The 19,368-nt window shown below is 35.4% G+C and overlaps 1 protein-coding gene across 3 annotated transcripts in view; it reads left to right on the forward strand.

Moving 5' to 3' along the window:
- The window catches only part of ARID4A (AT-rich interaction domain 4A), a 66,847-nt gene that overhangs the window by 23,258 nt on the left and 24,221 nt on the right, over nt 1-19,368 (forward strand). For all 3 annotated transcript variants that reach the window (XM_040477263.1, XM_040477266.1, XM_040477264.1), the window contains exons 11-15: nt 16-182; nt 13,077-13,149; nt 14,252-14,346; nt 14,495-14,592; nt 15,131-15,362. In XM_040477263.1, coding sequence (XP_040333197.1) covers nt 16-182; nt 13,077-13,149; nt 14,252-14,346; nt 14,495-14,592; nt 15,131-15,362 — 665 coding nt within the window. The remainder of the gene's footprint in view (nt 1-15; nt 183-13,076; nt 13,150-14,251; nt 14,347-14,494; nt 14,593-15,130; nt 15,363-19,368) is intronic.

Here is a 19,368-nt window from a genome sequence, read left to right on the forward strand (position 1 = left end):
ACTGTTTACATTTAGGGCTTCAGAAAGCAAGCATCTTCTTAAAAACCAGAATTGTTCCTGATAATTGGAAAATGGATATAAGTGAAATCCTTGAATCATCCAGTAGTGATGATGAAGATGGTCCAGCTGAAGAACATGATGAAGAGAAGGAAAAGGAAACCAAAAAAGAAGAAGAAGAGGTGGTAGGTGAAATTTTATGTTTGTAATGTAAAAACATTTTAATACTCTAAAGAAAAATTACTGGGTGGCGCTGTGGCTTAGTTGGTTAAAGTGTTTAGTAAAGTAGTAGTAAAATTACTACCTTTGTATATTTTCCCTCATTTAGATGCTCTTTATTTATTTCTGTCTTTTTCTAGCCCAAATTGACTTGGGGATGGGAGTTTTTTGGATTCCAACATAGTGGGTAAATGAGAAATAATTTTTTTTTGCAGATATGAGGTTACAAAGAACTTTTCAGGTTAAATAATCAACAAGTACAAACTTTTTAAATAACCATAGAGAAAGAAATGTAACATTACATGTGTCAACTCATTTAAAATGTTACCATGTGGTATAACTGGTATTGTCTTACTTTAAAGGTGAGGAAAGTGAAGGTCATGAAGGTTAAGTAACTTTCCCAAGGTTGCACAGCTCAAATGTGGAGAACAGGAATTTGAACTCAGATCTGGTCTGTCTTAACTTGGCAACTTCACCTCTTTGAGACATTTCATAGTATCTGAAGGATATAGGTGATTAAAAAATCTTATCCAACCTGAGAGAATATTTCATTTGGCAATTTGATAGATTAATCAGAGAAAAGAGATTATTTTTATAGGTGTTAATTTTTATGTGTGATATTACCGTGTCATTTAGGATATATGTGTGTGTGTGTGTATGTGTATATGTATATACACACACACACACATATGTATAAATATATGTGTGTGTGTGTGTGTGTGTATATATATATATATAATTTTAGGAAATCATTTATGGACTACCACATAATTGCTTATATGAATGTTGTTGTCTATTTATACAGCAGTGGGATAAACTAACTGTCCAGTATATTTTTGGTTGTTATGAGGTAAAGAGACCTAGGGGCAGACAAAGAGAATGAGTTTACCAAAAAGAAGACCTATTTGAGCCTGAAAAATATTTGCTTGGAAAATGTGGAATGCTTGTTTCTGTTTTACATATACAGATGTGAATTTGTTAAATAAAATGAGTATACTTATATGTGATGAAGGGCATGCGATATTTCTTTCCTTTTACTTCCCCTGCAGTATTTGGTTTTTGCAGTCTGAAATCAGAATGGCGGTTCATACTTACAGGCTGCCTACAGAGTTGCCATAGTAACGTGCTGTTGGTTTTAAGTGAGCATGCTCGGAAAGACAGGAAGGTTTAGCAGAGGCTTGGCAGGTTGCCAATGGAGGTTTGCCAGATGCTTTGAAATGGGCTGTCTTTCTTTTCCTTTCATGTAATGTCTGATTTTTATGTGGAAGAGAATGTAAGTAGTGCTGTATAACCCTGCGGATGCTATGCCCTAAGAGGGAAAGCAAATATTTGCAAGTCAGACTGAAAAATGTTCAGACACTGTACTGATTAAGTAGAAGGGGAATCTAACCATTTTGCATTTGAAAGAAAATGCAGCATATAGGTAAGATTTTTTTCTAAAATATATTTAGTTACCATATGGATTGCCAAAAACGGGGTTAAATAAGAATTTTAGGTGTTGATGATGTGGCTAATAATGGTAGGACTCATAACCAAGCGTAATTGTTTCTTGTAAAAGAGACAGTAGGAGTCTATTTTTAGAATATCAGAGGATGAAGGCTATTTTTCTGAAACATTAGATTTTGAAATGAAAATGATAATGAGACAGTTTAGCAAAATTCAGGATTTAAAGTCTAAATATTAAATGTGAGTTTTGTATTTTATCTGTATTTATTTATAGATTATGTGTTTTCAGGGTAAATAGGCCACATTTTCAGGGTGTGAACTGTTGCAGTCTGGTTTTGCTTTTTAAAAAAAATTAGCATTAGTTAGGATCTGGATATTGCCAAATATTGAAAGAAGATTGGCCTATTTTTGCTAATACTTTTAATTGGTGTCCCTTTTAGAATGCATTTTCTTTACTCCCCACCCCCCAAAAGAAAACCCTGAAATTTTAAACAAAGAGAGTAAAAAGAGCTCTGTAGTAAGGTTGGAAAAGATGGCTATAAAATAGTAATTAGTAAATAGTGCTCTTATTACAGCTATTAATTTCATAAAAATCATAACGTTTTATTCAAGCTGTGCATAAATGTTAGTAAAAAAAGAATGAAGAGCAGAGGCAAGCTCTGTTACCTATTGTTTGCAGGTAATAAGTAAAGAAATTTAAAGATGTAAGGACCTTTGTAAGGGATAGTATTTTCTTAAAATGTGTTATTTAAATTATGAACCTGTTAAAATTAAGTGAAGAAGAATGCTTTTAATCTACTGAAAAATAAAAGCAAAATTACAGTATTAAGGCACTGAGTTGTCTGACCGTTAATTTAAATTATTTTCCAGATGGTCAGTTTCATAGCATATACTTTATTGAATTGCTTGACAGGAACTAATTCCTCTTTTTTTTTTTTTTTTCTGGCCATGGAGGTACATTTCTTGAGTGAGATTTTGGTTGCTTTAGAAAAAAAAATCAGCTGCATTTCTTGCTCTTGGACTTAACATTTAGTTGCTGAATCATTCTAATTTGTCTTGAACAGTAATTTTTAAAAAATTAATGTACTGATAAACTGAGAAGCAGTTTAATCTACATAAAACAAAGGGGGAAAAAGTGGGTATGGTATAAAATGAATTAAAGTCTGATAAGGCAGGGCCTACCTGGCTTAGTCATTACAGGCCTTTACTACATAGGTGAGGCTAAGCTGTTGTATTATACTATAGATCATATTCTTCCTGAGACATAATAATGGTATGCTTGTCATGAAAATTTAATGTTGCTTTATAATGATCACAAAGATCTTTTATAACAGACTGTAAATCACTGTAACAGTACTTTAGCCTACAATTTGATGTTTGTAAATTTTATGCAGTAGAATCATACAAGTGTTAGATACTTCTGCAGTGTTAATGGGCAGTGGACATTGTCTTTTATATTTGATGCTTTGAGTACCCTAAAATAGTCTAAATAAGGAGATTTGAGATTCATGGCTTTACCATGTGGAAGAGCATCTTTTTTATTTAATATTGTTTTGAATTCCTGAGCATTGGTGATTCAGGATTGGAGTGCAAGAAATATGTTTTGTACTGTTATTGGGTGGAAAAGACTTGCGAGTCTAACAGGAAGTAGGTCCTATCTATATTTGATGACTGAATTTTAACCTGTTGGTAATTACATTCAAAAAAAGCCCTGGAGAATATTTTTGTGGGTATTACTTAAATGTCTTTTATTAGGAAAATTTTATATTAGAAAAGATACTCCTGATTTCCTTTTAAGCTTTGAAATTCATTGAAAAGTCCATGTAAACATAAGTAATGATGTCAATTATCATTTACTCCTTCCTTAAATTTACTTTGGATGAATGGAGGAGAGTTGTCTAAGGATAAAATAAATAGGTGAAGACATTTTTATTAAAAGGGAATTTGACTAGTTGCAGCTGTTTTATTCTTTTGGTTTGCTATAAGTAGCCTTATGTGTTGGGCCCTTTCAAAAATCTCTTCTAATTTCATATTTAGTAATGAAAATAAGAGTTTAGTGCATTTTTATGAGATACTTTTTGTTTGTTTGTTTAGAAGTACTGACATCCATTTCTCTGATTTTTGAATTTTCTAGGAATTACTGTCAGATCTAATGCCAGTCATAATTACATTCCACTATTGCAAAAATCATAAGTGCTTGTGGTTTTTTTATTCATGGAAACTGGAATTTTTTTCTTATATGTAAATCTAGTGGTGTTTGTATTTATGTCTTTTTGTAAAGGCATTTGTTAGTGATCTTTCAAGATCATTTTGAGTAAATGCTTGGTAACTCGGGAAAATTATGCTAAGTCAATAAAATTTAAAGAAAAATTTCAAGGTAATGTTAGTGTTTTAGGTATATCTAATAACTCAATCAAGTGTTTCTAAGCAGGTCCTATAAAGTCAACTTCCAATCAATAATTGAGACTTTAGCTTGCATTCAGATTTAATAACTTATTTGCAAAAGTCTTAAAATATAGCTTATTGAGCAAGCAAACAAAAATGTCCTGATGTGTTTGGTAAAATCTTTCCTCACAAAATTAGCATAAGACTAACCAAATCTGGTTCACCTAATCAGATTAATGAGGATTTCACATTTGTAGACACAATTATAGCTAAATTTGTATGTATTTACAAAAAAAAATCCCTTCTCATATCAAAGTATTTCATAGTTGTGGTAGCATGAGAGAGGGTTGAGTGAATTTAAAGCCTTAGATGTGACAGTATCCAAGCCATTGTTGGATGATTAAAAGTAGAAAGTGTGTACCTTTTCAAGGAGGGGGGAAAATTACTACTAGTCTCAGTCAAGTCTGATGTAATTCAAGATTCTTCTAATAATTTGTTTTAGGCAGGCTGTTGTCACATTGCTTTCTGAACTTCTAAAACAATATGTTACCAACCACATAATGAATATGTCATGACCTCTTATGCGATCCTTGAAATATTCTGTTTAAGTGTACACTCTAAATTTTATGACTACCAGCATCTGCTGGGCCTTCAACACAATTGGTCAGTTCCCAGTTTCTATAATCAAATCCCTGTGTCCTCTGGCCCTGGCTCACTCCACTCCAACTTCAAAAAGAAACTGGGAGCTTCTGATGGAGAGCATGCACTATACCTCACCTGCCTGCCCTCCTTCCCTTAAGTACAAGTGATAATATGTTACATTGCCTTTTTCTATGATGAGGACCTCAATTAATGCTCTGGATCTCATTCCCTTTTTCCTTATCTTAGTCTATGAACTGTCTCTTTTCTTTCCAGGATCTCTAGCCTATTCTGTGCTGTTTCCTTCTCTCCAGTTTTTAAAAACATGCTTCTCTCTCTCCCAACCTTCGAGCAGCCCCTCCAGATACTGCCCTCTTTCCTCACCCTTATGGACCAGATTGCTCAGTTATATACATTGTTCTATTTCCTGACCTCCTGTTCATTCTTAATTCACTGTAGTGTGTACCCCCCCCCCCACCACAGCTAAAACAACTTAAGGTCACCAGTGACCTTCAACAAATTTTCTGTACTAAATCCAACAAATTTTTGTCATGATCTCATTTGACTCCTTTGCAGTTTTCAGCATTTTTGACATGCCTACCTTCTTCAATCACCTGACATCCATGACATTACATTTTTTTCTAGTTTACTTCCTAAGTGATGTAATGATTCCAAATCTATATGTACATCAAAGATGTCTCTTCTTAGCCCTAGACATTCATATTAAACTGCCAATGAGGATTTCTTATTTCTCAAACTCATGTACAAGAACTGTTTTCATTTTTGCCCACAAAGCAGTCCTTTCCGTGGTTGTCTCTAGTTTATTTGAATAGAAGCACATCTTCCAGTTACCCCCACCAGATACATGGCAGTCACCTTAATCCTCCCATTCTTGCCTCTCTAACCAATGAGACACCAAATCCTTTCTTCTGCCTACTTGATGGCTTTCAGGTTTTCTGCTTCCCTCAGTTTCTACTCTCTGCCACTATTCTCCTTTACCTACACTAATGCAATAGTAACTTTCCCATGTCCTTGCTGGCCTTCTCCAGTCTGTTCTCTGCACTGACTCTAAGTAGATTTTTTTTTAATGTTTTTAAATTTATTTTTGAGACAGAGAGAGACAGAGCATGAGCAGGGGAGGGGCAGAGAGAGAGAGGGAGACACAGAATCCAAAGCAAGCTCTAGGCTCCGAGCTGTCAGCACAGAGCCCGATGTGGGGCTTGAACTCACAAACTGCAAGATCATGACCTGAGCCGAAGTCGGATCCTCAACTGACTGAGCCACCCAGGCTCCCTAGTAGATTTTTTTAAATGAGAAATCTAAATGGGATTCCTCCTGGAATAAATTGATTTTAGGACACAGAAGTGGTTGCAGTAGTTATTCTTTTATATTGAAATACAGTACTTCACGCATATTGAATAATGTCACCTCTTTCTAAAAGTCATATACTGGACATTACTTACCTTCATATTTGCTTGAGATTTAATTATTATATTTTAATACGGCCTTGTCATGGCATTTAGCCCTTATCCTAAATGACCTATGCCTGTTATGATTGTGTGCTTTCTGTTTCTTTCCTCTAAAATCTATATTGTCAACTGATAGTTTTTGCATATGATAACTTTCTGGACAGTTCTTCAGAATTCTACTTGGAGCCAGGCTTTACTGATACCCATTTTGATCTATCGATCACCAGAGTTACCTAACAACTTAATGTTGTGGGGGCTTAATTTTTCTTTTTTTATTTAAGTTTTCAGTTTACGGATATTTTTTAAAATTTAGGTTTTCATTTGTTATATTTCACTGAGGTGTTCTGACTCTATTGTGCCAGAGCAAACATATATCATCAGTGAAGAAGTACCTCTCATTATACCATAGTTAAAATATTTAGCTTTTGGGGACGCCTGGGCGGCTCAGTCAGTTAAGCGTCTGACTTTGGCTCAGGTCATGATCTCGCGGTTTGTGGGTTCAAGCCCCATGTCGGGTTCTGTGCTGACAGCTCGGAGCCTGGAGCCTGCTTCTGATTCTGTCTCCCTCTCTCTGCCCCTCCCCTGCTCACGCTCTCTCTCTCTCAAAAATGAATAAACATTAAAAAAATTAAAAAAAAAATTTAGCTTTTGTAGGAGATACAAACAGGTAAAGATGACCACACCAAATAAAGTTCTCAGCTTAGTGTTGGAGACTTAGTGGTTTTTAAAGTACAATTGTTTATTTAATTCTCACAACAGTATTTTTTTTATGAGAGAGGAACTTGAGGTATAGAGAGATTACAGAAATTTTCATAGACTTGTAAGAAAATTTTTCTCTCCTCTACATTGTAAGGTCTATGAAAACAGGATGTCAGGTTTCTTTGTTGTAGTTTTTTCCTTTTCCCACTAATATGAATATCCACCAACTAGCACAGAGCTTGGCTTATTGTAAACCTCCATTAAGTAGTTTCTGAATGAATGAATGAGTGTGGGCCTTGCAATTAGCCTAACATATTGCTATTTGAAATAAAGTGTTGGAAGATTTGTTGTAAGGTTCTAGAAAGTTCATTTTGGAAGGTAATTTACCTTCCCTTCATGATAGCTTTCTTTTTTTTTTTTTTTTTTAGGCAGTGCACTCTGTAGGCAGTCTCATTTCCTAATATAATTTTGTGAGCTTATAAATTAATTCTTTTTGGCTTAAGCTAGTTTAGGATAGTTTTCTGTCACTTGCAATAAAGGTTCTTGACTAATATTCCTTCTCCTTTGTATCTTGTCCCGCTTATTTCAGGTGTCTTCTGATATGTCTTTTTCCCCTCCAACCCATTTTTCAAAGACATCTTTCTAACACATAAATGGTTCTTTCTAGAAATCCTTTAATGGCCTCAGCACCAACAGGATGAGGATTAGGTCTTTTATCATAGCCTTTTATAAGTTTGGCCCTTCCAGATTTGACCCATGCCCACTTTTCTATTCTCCCTGCCACTATTCTCCAGCAATATGTAACTTTTTTTTTTTTTTTTAACACCCCACCTGCCCATATATACACACTTGGATTTTGCTCAGAAGCTGCTTGTTGAGTTGCCAGGTGCATTCCATTGAGTATCACCTTTGCGTTGCCCATTCCCTTTATCAGTATTAAATACAATAGGGAAAATAAAAGGGAAAGTTTAAAAAACTCAGAAAATGATAAGCAATAGCTGAGATTTAAAGAATCCAACAGACGTCTGTGTGGGAACAAATAGAAGCGCTGCCTGAGTTAAGGTTGAGTATGACCTATAAATGTTCTATACATTAACCCCACTAATAAGTTGTTCTAGCATTTACTGCACTGTTTTAAAAACAAATGAGGCTATTCAATATATTTCACACTTAAAACTTTATACGGTAAAAGCCTAAGCAGCTACTGGTATCACTGATTCTTTCACGTCAGTCCTCCAGCCAGAGGTGGCTTCAGAGTTGCCACTTCTGGTGTGCTTCTTGTAGTACTTAGTTCCCCAGAGTAGAGCTTTCAGGGCCCCGTCTTAATACCTCCTTTTCTCCAGCAGAATCTGCCTGCTGTGGAATACTCCCGAGTTCAGCCTCTTTGTTTTGGAGTAGGTGGGGTGGGGGATGGAAGATCAAGGGGTGGTAAGAACTGAAGGGTTGAGAAGACTAGTGGTGGAGTGACGCGGGGGGGGGGGGGGGGGGGAAGTGAGTGCCCGTGAAGAGGACCGGGGAGGGGTTGTGGCAGCAGCATGTAGGTTTATGAAGCTGCTGTTGTCCAAAATAACATTAATTCACAAAAACAGTATATTTTGGTATGGAAAAATAAGCATGGTGTACTGGAATATAATATTTTTTTTTAAGAAAGGAAGACTGTGTCGTATAGTCATTAATAGTTTATTAAGGATGCCTGTAGGGGTTCGTGAGCAATGGAATACCCATCAACAAAAGATGTGTACTTCACGTACAGTGCAGTACAGGGAAACTACAAAAATCAAATTTAGTCACACCCTTATGCACTCTCAAAATGTCAGCTTTTGTGGCTCAAATCTCTTATGTGATAAAAAACTTTCCAGACCTACTCTTTAGAATTGTGTATAAGTTTCATGGGTTTGAGGGGATCTGTGTAACATGCATCATCTTTTACTACATATTGTGACAATCTGGACACTTTCTGTATACTTTTGTGTTTTGGAGAGTTGCTTAGCCCAGTCAATAGCTCAGCAAAAACAAGGTATTATCTTATTTTAAAGATTTTTAAAAAGAAAGTGTATCTTTAACTAGAATCCATGCCATTTCTGAATGAATAATCATTTTCTGATTAATGTATATAGGGACAGAATGAAGTAAATGCTAATAAGTGATTGTGCCACAGCGACCTGTGACTTAACATCCTCAGCGGCTGTTATTTTTTATTTTATCTGACTCCTGTTGCATTTATATTATCAATAATGCTAGCTCTGAAACTCAGCTAATGTGAAATAATTGAAGAAAATCTCCCTAGTTCATTTTCAGAGACATTGTTTTCATCCACATAATAACAGAGTACTTAAGCTAAATGCCAGTCTCTGGTGATAAGATTGTGAGTAAAATAGGTATGTCTCTAACCTCAGAATTTATCTAGCACTTACAACGTGGGGGGACATGGAGGATTACAAACATGAATAACTGAGCCTTCAACTAAGAAGAGTCTCAGCCTTTATATCTCTCTCTTTCTCCTTTTGGAGTAGAGGGTCTTCTTTCCACCATCAAAGAGCTTCCCTTTCCCTTCCAATCCATCAAACTCATTCTTGACAGAGAACTTTTATTTTATTTTGATTTGATTTGATTTAATTTAAGTTATTGTTTGTTTATTTAATTTGAAAGAGAGAGAGAGAGAGAGAGAGAGAATCCCAAGTAGACTTCCATGCCCATTGTGAAGCCTGGTGCAGGGCTCGATCTCATGAACTGCCAGACTGAGACCCAAGCAGAAATCAAGAGTCGGCTGCTTAACTGTTGAGCCACTCAGGCGCCCCTTGGCAGGAACACAAATCTGATATAATTCCTTTTCACCTCTCTCAGGTTCATGTTCCAATTCTCCAGCATATCATTAAAAAGTCCTTTCTTAATCATAGCCTGTCTTCGCCAGCTTCATGTTTATGCTGCTTGCTGTTTATGCTATTTGCTGTTCACATTTTGAGGCTTTCCCTAATAGAACCACCATCACACCATCCCCAGCTGAACCAACCACTCATCCTTCTTGTATTCTTTTATGTATTTTGCAGTATTTTTACCATTATATCACATTGGCTTGTTTTACATTGCTGTACCCTTTGTTAGACTCAGAGGGTCAGAGTAGAAAGTACTACCTCCTCTCATTTTAATCACAGCATCTTTTGTATATCCCTCCCAGACTCCTGCATGTTAGCCATCAGTAAGTGTCTGAATTGAATGTGAAGATAAAGTTTCTAAAGTCAGAAAATTCATAATTTACTAGTGTATATAGGTAGATGCACAACTACCTTTTGTAACACTAGGTAGTATATACTGATGCTAACTAAAGTTGTAAATTTCTTGAAATTATGATCTTATATCGTGCCTCTTCTATATCCTTAACCCTGTTCTCCATTCTGACATTTTACTGGGTGCATAATTCCCCTTCACATGCTTGACTGAAGGGAAGAAGGCTTATCAGCAGTCTAGTGGACTTTCCCTCTCATTATTACAACCTTCTCCCTCCCACTTTAAAACGCTTGAAGAATGCAATACCTTCTGGTTATTGACCAGGAGAGAGATGCTATAGGTATGAAAATACCAGGTGCCAGAAGCACCTGGCTGGCTCAGTGAGAAGAACATGCAGCTCTTGATCTCAGGGTCACGAGTTCAAGCCCCACGTTGGGCACAAAGATTACTTAAATAAGTAAATCTAAAAAAAAAAAAAAAAAAAAAAAAATTTTTTGCATTAAAAAAAAAATACCTTGAACAGAGAGAGCATACCATGAGACCCCATACAAAAGCCATAGAGGCAGATTCTTCTAGCTGGAGGCATTTTCTAGCATATGCAGTTTATAGTCCAAGGTGACCGACAACACAGCTATTTGAAAAAAAGATTGTGAAGAATTACTTGTTATGAGAGATGAAGCAATTTTAATTTTTGCAAAGACCATCAGGTAAATTTAAAAACTGTGTTTATAACTTTACCCTTTTCTTGTGGAAAGTAAATTTCCTCTCAAGCAGGTATTTGTTTATAAGCGGAATTTTTTATTCATTTATGTCTTCTTTTCACATCTGATAACTGCACCTGACCTTAGAATTTTATGGCCATAATTTCTCATGGTACTTAATACACTCTTGGGCATCCACTACCTTTTTTTTTAATGTTTATTTATTTTGGGGATGTTGAGAGAGAGAGAGAGAGAGAGAGAGAGAGAGAGAACTGGGATGAGTGGAGGAGGGGCAGATAAAAGGGACAGACTCTCAACCTGGCTCCGTGATTCAGGGCTCAACCTCACAAAACCTTGAGATCATGACCTGAGCCAAAATCAAGAGTCAGAGGCTTTGCTGACTGAGCCACCCAGGCACCCTTGCTAACTTTTAAGTCAAATGTATTTAAAACACCAAATTTTATCTATATACTTAAAACTATATTCTTAGTAATAATTTATGAAATGTTTACTACAACCTTAATACCTGATTTGCAGTTGATGGGCTCATTTTGTTTACTTGTTTTTGGAAGAAATTTTGATTTCAAATCAGTGCCTTTTGAAAAAAATACTTTTTACATATACTGGATACAATGGTCTTATTTGAATTCTGCCAGATCATAAATACTGGAAATGAGGTGTTGGTTTGAGGAGAGAATATTGCAATTATGAAGGACAGGCAAAGCATAGAGGCAGTCTGGCATAAGGTGTTACTTTTTTCCCCTATACCAAAGTCCTTAAAAATAATACTGCAATGATTCTTGGGCTGCTGAATTACTTTCTTTCTTGAGTTAACTCATTGGGAGTTGTTCTAATAACCTTGCAAAAGCAAGACTTTTAAAATTCACATGGGGAAAAAACTGCCATCTTTTGATATGAACATTTAGTAATGACCGCTATTAATTCTGTACTGATTAATTCTATATGTTGCTCGTTGGTGAGGCTTACAACTTTGACAACGTTTCTTTATATTTGTTCAAACTGAAAGTACTCCCGTGCTCATTCTGAATGAATGTACTAAAAGATTTTATTCTCTTCCCCTTGATTGCCTCATGGTTTTTTAAAATTATATATTTTAATCAACTACATGTGTATTGATTCTGGCTGCTATATTATTAGTGATTAAAATTCTTAATACATCATTTTAAGGAACCTGTAGACTGTGAATGCTCAATACTTATTGGCTGATAGTTGCTTTTGCTTTGAATATGCAAAGACATATGCTTTGAATGACAAAAATCTAAATTTTTCTTTTAGAACATAAAAAAACAGTACTCTGAAATTAAATTATAGTAATTTAATTTGGGCTAAAGATATTAGTGTTTTGTTTTTCCATAGTATTTCTAAATTTTAAATCAGAATTTTCCCACATATTATTTAGAAGTAGTCTATCAGGAAAGGGGATATTTTATCAAAATCTATTTGACTAGAGCCAAGTTCAGCATTGTATAGGTTTATATAATTAGTAAGAAAATAAAATTTAAATTGGTATTTGTAGAAGTAGGTTTTTTTACATGAATATTTCCATTGTTTTCCCATTCCCAGGAACTAATTTGTGGTTATGTATCTAGTTTCCTTTCCTAAGAAGTAATTTTCATTTTCTTATTTTCAAGGGTTGCAAAGTCTTATTTAAAAGGCCATGCAAGAGGGCAAATGGAAAATGCAGACTTATGTGATACAAGAAGGGATTGCGGGGCCTGGGACAAAATATCATTTAAATGTAGTTGTATATGCATTTCTTTAAACCGTTGTGCTATCCAAACAAAAAACCTTTGCCATGTGACTTTGCAACCTCTGGTTTATAGTCATTCAACAATAACAAAATTTTAATGTTTGTATGTGGATTATTTTAAAATAATAAATATGTTTGCAATTATTGTGCTCATCTGTCAATACATTTGTGTGGGCCACATGGTATTTTGGTGGATTTTTAAAAAAAAAACAAAACAAATGAGGTGAAAACACTCTTAACCAATTCCTAACCTTTCCTCATGGCTCATCTTAGTCCTTATATTCAGGGGTAGGGTTGGAGTGATAGATGGGTAAAAGGTAGAGATGGTGTATCTTGACAGTTGTATGAGATCAGCTCTATGAAAATATGACTTAAAATCTGGCATTGTAAAGTTTGGAGGAAATTCATATTTTCCAGCTCCGTCAAAGTTCCTCTTACACTGGGTTCATAAAACAAACAAAAAAAGAAGACGATATATCTTGCTCTATTCATTATTCTATATATGTATATATTTTACCTTTACAGCCTGAGGAAGAACTTGATCCTGAAGAGAGGGACAACTTCCTCCAACAGCTTTATAAGTTTATGGAAGACAGAGGTATTTCATGCTCATTATTTAAAAGCAGTAATTTCTGGGGCATCTGGGTGGCTCAGTCAGTGAAGTGTCTGACTCTTGATCTTAGCTCAGGTCTTGTTCTCAGGGTCGTGAGTTCAAGCCTTGTGTTGAACACCTACTGTGGAGCCTCCTTAAAAAAAAAAAAAAAAAAAGCAGTCATTTCTTTTAGTCATTTCTTTTACAGTTTTACATTCTAGGTTTATGCATTATTTTTGTTAGAATCGTGGATTTGGATTTCAAGTAAAGCCTAATAATCAGTTACAGTTGAAAATAATTAAGCATTTGAAATAAAAACAACCATTATCTATTTTGAGCAGAAATGTATAGGAAAATAGTTTGGATATAATTATATTTAGCCTACTTGGGACTTATAAAACCAAAAAATACTATAATAATATTTCAGTAATGGAAGGTGAACAGTCATAATATTAATTTACATATCCATTAATTACTAATGCTGTTTGCAGTAATAAACTAGCCTCATCCTTGATCTCAAAAAAAGAAACAAATTAGGAGATCAAGTCCTATGTAAATAGAATAGGATTTCGAATACAGTTAAAAGAAATACAGCCTTTATAAATTCTACTTTTTGACATTATATTAGTCCTAGAAAATCCTGAGACAAATTTGTCCTAGATACTCTGTGGCTTTCAGAAATCATCCTTCAGATTACTGCCAGCAGTTTTAATATTTGTGTTAAAGCAGGGAAAATGGATCCATGCTCTAAATTCCACCTGTAAAATTGTGTATATTCTTACAGAGGCCTCTTGAGCCAACATCATTGTTAGCTGTACCTTGTAGTTGTAGGTTTTACTTGTACCCAGTCCACTGACAGGTGATTATATTAGTTGTGAGAGGGGTGATCTTATTAGTCATAGAAGTGAATCTAAAGAGCATCACAATACTTCATAAAGAATATAGAGAATATTTTATGTTGTCTTACATAATTAAAGGTTCTTTAAATAGATGCTTCTGATTAATAAAACTTGGGAAATGAGAAATTGGAAAGCTTTGTATTGATAGCTTTGTAACTGTATTTTCCATTTGAATAAAAATTTTATTTCTACTTTCTGATATTAAAAAGGTACTCCAATCAACAAACCACCTGTTTTGGGCTATAAAGATCTCAATCTCTTCAAACTCTTTAGACTGGTTTATCATCAAGGTGGATGTGACAATGTAAGTAAGGACATAATGAAAAAGTTAAATCATCTAATGTACTGTTCTGCACTTAGGTAATAAACACATTTTCTTAATGAACATAGAATGTTAGTGTAAAGATTATTTCCCTTTGTAAATGTTAACAAATAAAAACTTAATTTTCCAGATTGATAGTGGTGCTGTATGGAAGCAAATTTATATGGACCTTGGCATTCCTATTTTGAATTCAGCTGCTTCCTACAATGTAAAAACTGCTTATAGAAAGTAAGTAGTATAGTTTATTCATCAAAGAATACATATTACAGGGAATATTTTCCATTTCATTTGTTAACAGTTAAACAAGAACACATCAATCAAAGAACATTAAAGTTAGAGAAAGTGTATAAAAAAGTTCAGGTTAATAGATGATTGGGATTGAACATTATTTCATTGCACCAAGTCTGCTTTACTCCATTTTTCATGTTGTCCTAAATTTCCTTTTCAGAGTTAGGGATGCAGGTAGTGTTAACAGTCTGAAATGATGATAGGTGTTCTAGAGCTATATCTTCTGTGGTGAACAACTTTCATATCAAAACTATGATAGCTATGTTCAGTTATCACAAGCATAGATTTTTTAGGAAGAAATTGTATGATCAATATTCCTGTTTATAGTCCTGTATAAAACCAAGAAGTCAGTACCATAAAAAAAGTACTTTAAAAAAAAGTCTTAAGTTTTACTTTTTAAAAATAAAATGTTTAATAATATAGTATTCAAGTTAATGTAAAGACTAAGATTTCCTAAAATGAAATATTGTTTGTTTAGGTATCTCTATGGTTTTGAGGAATACTGCCGTTCTGCAAATATTCAGTTCAGAACTGTTCACCACCATGAACCAAAAGTAAAAGAGGAAAAAAAAGAGTTAGAAGAATCAATGGAAGAGGCTCTAAAAGTAGATCAAGAAATGCCTTTAGTAGAAGTGAAGAGTGAACCTGAGGAGAATATTGATTCAAATAGTGAAAGTGAAAGAGAAGAAATAGAATTAAAATCTCCAAGGGTAAGTAGTTAATAATTAGTTTTATCTGGTTTATTTTAAACATTACTTAAAATTATTCATTATGGACATTTTAAGATATACACAAAAATACTTCAGTGAACCTAGTTTGTTTTCTAGTATTGAGTTGTGCTTTAGGCAGACTAGCCTGGCTGTTTTTTTCCTTAAAAAAATTTTTTTTGTTTTGTTTTTAATCTTTATTTTGAGAGAGACAGAGAGTGTGAGCAGTGGAGGAGCAGAGAGAGAGAGAGGGAGACATGAAATCTGAAGCAGGCTCCAGGCTCTCAGCTGTCAGCACAGAGCCCGACTCGGGGCTTGAACTCACGGAACGTGAGATCATGACCTGAGCCAAAGTCAGACGCCTAACTGACTGAGCCACCCAGGCACCCCTGCCTGTTTTTTTCTAAATATGCCTGTTACTCTTCCTGAAAAACCATTTCTCCTGTTGTTTTCTATTTATGTCTGTTTAAGTCATTCTCATCTGGGGTCAGTCTCAAATATTCACCTCCTTTAAGTCTAGCTAAAAAATCACCTCGCTGGGGGTGGCTGAGTGGCTCAGTTGGTTGAGTGTCTGACTCTTGATTTTGGCCAGGGTTTTGATCCCAGGGTTGTGGGATCGAGTCCCACAGTGGGCTCTGCACTGAGCATGGAGTCCGTTTGGGATTCTCTCTCTCCCTCTGTCCTTCTCACTCGCTTTCTAGAAAAAAATTTTTAATTTTTATTTTTATTTTTTTTTATTATTTATTTATTTATTTTTTTTTTTAAATTTTTTTTTTCAACGTTTATTTATTTTTGGGACAGAGAGAGACAGAGCATGAACGGGGGAGGGGCAGAGAGAGAGGGAGACACAGAATCGGAAACAGGCTCCAGGCTCTGAGCCATCAGCCCAGAGCCCGACGCGGGGCTCGAACTCACGGACCGCGAGATCGTGACCTGGCTGAAGTCGGACGCTCAACCGACTGCGCCACCCAGGCGCCCCAAAATTTTTAATTTTTAAAAAGTCACTTCACTGAAGCCTATCCTGGTCACCTTATCTAAAATTGTAATCTGCTTTGTCTGTTTGGCATTTGCAGTCCCTCTAATGTTGCTCCTTTTACTTGTAATTTACTTACTCATATTCTCTTTATTATATTTGTTTCTTTTACCCCACTCTGCACTGGATTCACACTCCATGAAGGCAGGGATTACTGTTTTTTCTGTTCATTGACAGATCCCAGGCATCTAGAATAGTACTTCATCTACATTAAGAACTTACTAAATAGTTGTTGAATGCATGAATCTCTTCCTTATAATTCCTGTGCCTCCAACTGGATGGGTTCTTTTCAATCTCTGTTACCTCACAGCACACTGCACATAAAATTCTTGTGGCAGTTTATTATGCTTCATCTTATTTTCTAGTCATGTGCACACTGCTTTTATCTTCTAATCTGCTCTTCTCCATTATTATTTAAGTCCTTTGCAGAAGTTGTCATCCATTATTTTGATCATTGCTAAATGATGTCTACATAGGATTTATTAAATTTTAGGAGAAAAAATTATCACATTATCAAAGAAGTTCAGTTACTATTATGTCTTATTTTTCAGTGAAATCCTATTTAATGAAAGAGGAGATGAAATCACCTCTTACCTCTTTTAGTTGCTCGGAAACCATTTTTTAAAACTGTCCATTTTGGGGCGCCTGGTGGCTCATTTGGTTAAGTGTCCAAAGCTCAGGTCATGATCTCATGGTTCATGAGTTCGAGCCTTGCGTCGGGGTCTGCTGTCACCAAGAGCCTGCTTTGGATCCTCTGTTTCCCTCTCTCTGCTCCTTCCCTACTCACACTTTCTTTCTCTTTCTCAAAAATAAACAAACATTAAAAAAATAAACAACTGTCTATTCTGACCATCATCCAGTAAATGGAATCTTCTAGTGAATTTCATGAAACATTCAAATTGGTTTGTTTCATTTCTTTTTCATTTTTTTTAATTGTAAAAAACTGTGGTAAGTACACATATAATTTATCATCTTAGCCACTTCTAAGTGTATGGTTCAGTGGCATTAACTACATTCACATGTCATGCAGTCATCACCACCATCCATCTCCAATACTTTTTTCATCTTGCAAAACTGAAACTCATCATTAAACAGTAACTTCCCATTCCTCTCTCCCCCAGCTTGTGGCAACAGCCATTCTACTTTCTGTCTCTGATTTGACTATTCTGGGTACTTCATATAAGTGGAATCATACGGTATTTGTCCTTTTGTGCCTGGCTTATTTCACTCAGTATAATGTCTTGCAGGTTGAATCTGTGTATGTGTCACAATTTCCTTCCTTTTTAAGACTGAATAATAACTCCCATTATATGTATTTTGGACATACTTTCTTGTCATTACATAAAGATGTTCCTCATCTTTTTTTTTAAGTTTTATTTAAAACTTAACATAAAAAGATGTTACATAAAGATGTTTCTCATCTTATGTAAAATACCTGTAGAGTACTGCATATTATGGATATTCCATAAATTTACCTTCCTTAAGATTTTCTCCAATTTTTTATGATTACAAAATGCTGTAATAAATATGCTTATAAAAATTCCTCGTTTGAATGAATGAGCGGCAAACTTCTAAAAATGGGATTTCTGGGGCAGCTGGCTGGCTCACTGGGAAGAGCATGTGACTCTTGATCTCAGGGTCCTGTGTTCAAGCCCTACATTGGGGGCAGAGATTACTTAAATAAATAAATAGGGGCACCTGGGTGACCCAATCGGTTAAGTGTCTGAGTCTTGATTTTGGCTCAGGTCATGATCTCATGACTGGTGGGGTCAAGCCTCTCATTGGGCTCTGTGTTGACAGCACAGAGCCTGCATGGGATTCTCTCTCTCTGCTCTTCCCCCTGCTCATGTGTGTGCTCTCTCTCTCTCTCTCAAAATAAATAAATGGGGGCCTGGGTGGCTCAGTCACTTAAGCATCTGACTCTTGATTTCAGCTCAGGTCATGATCTCATGACTCGTGAGTTTAAGCCCCATGTCAGGCTCTGCACTGGCAGCCCTGAGCCTCTTGGGATTCTGTCTCTCCCTCTCTCTCTGCTCCTCCCCTGCTTCTGTTCTCTCTCTCAAAATAAATAAACTTAAAAAAATTATTTAAAAACTATTTAAATAAATTAATCAAAATTAAAAATTAAATGGGACTTCTGAAACACAGGTATACAGGCCTGAAGTTTAATAGAGAACAGTTCTTTTCATTCATTTACCTACAAGTATTTAAAGAACATATGCTGGGGCGCCTGGGTGGCTCAGATGGTTAGGCGTTTGATTCTTGGTTTCAGCTCAGGTCACAATCTCACAATTTCCTGAGTTCGACCCTGTGCTGGGCTCTGTGCTGGCAGTGCACAGCCTGCCTTCTCTTGCTGCCTCTCCCCTGCTAAACTTTATAAAAATAAAAGATAAAACTAAATAAAAATTTACTTAAAAAAATAAAGAACACCTGCTATGTGCATAGGATATAGAAGTGAATAAGAGAGTCCTTGTCTTCATGGAACCTACCCTTTAGTTCTTTGTGATAAAAAAAAAAAAATAAACTTATTTTCTAACTTTGAAGTTTAAATAACAAATAGTTAGGAACTAGGGAAAATGTATTATATTGAGATATAATTATAATGTTTTCTAGTGCTGAGTTGTTGGCCCCTTTTCTGTCCTCACTTTATTCCAAGTAGAGGGGAACTCTGCCAGTGTGTAGAAGTGGACTTTTAGGAGAACTTAGGACAGAATAAAATGGCTCACCAGTTTCATGGTCAGTCGAGCATGCAAGAGGCTAGATGAAAGCTTCTGGGGGAAGACAAGTTCCTGCCGGCCTAGTGAGCTCTCTAGATACTCATTCAAAGAAATCCGCTCACTTGTTGGCCATTGATGTAATTCAATCCTTTTAAAATGTAGTCACACAGAAATAGAGTGATAATGTAAATTTTATCTTAAAAATGGTGGAATTAGAGACCACAGAGCTTTAAGAGTCCATAATTTTTTTTTTTTTTTT

Source organism: Herpailurus yagouaroundi, unplaced genomic scaffold (genome assembly GCF_014898765.1).
Source record: "Herpailurus yagouaroundi ecotype Mexico unplaced genomic scaffold, PumYag 141, whole genome shotgun sequence".
Classification (NCBI taxonomy): Eukaryota; Metazoa; Chordata; class Mammalia; order Carnivora; family Felidae; genus Herpailurus; species Herpailurus yagouaroundi.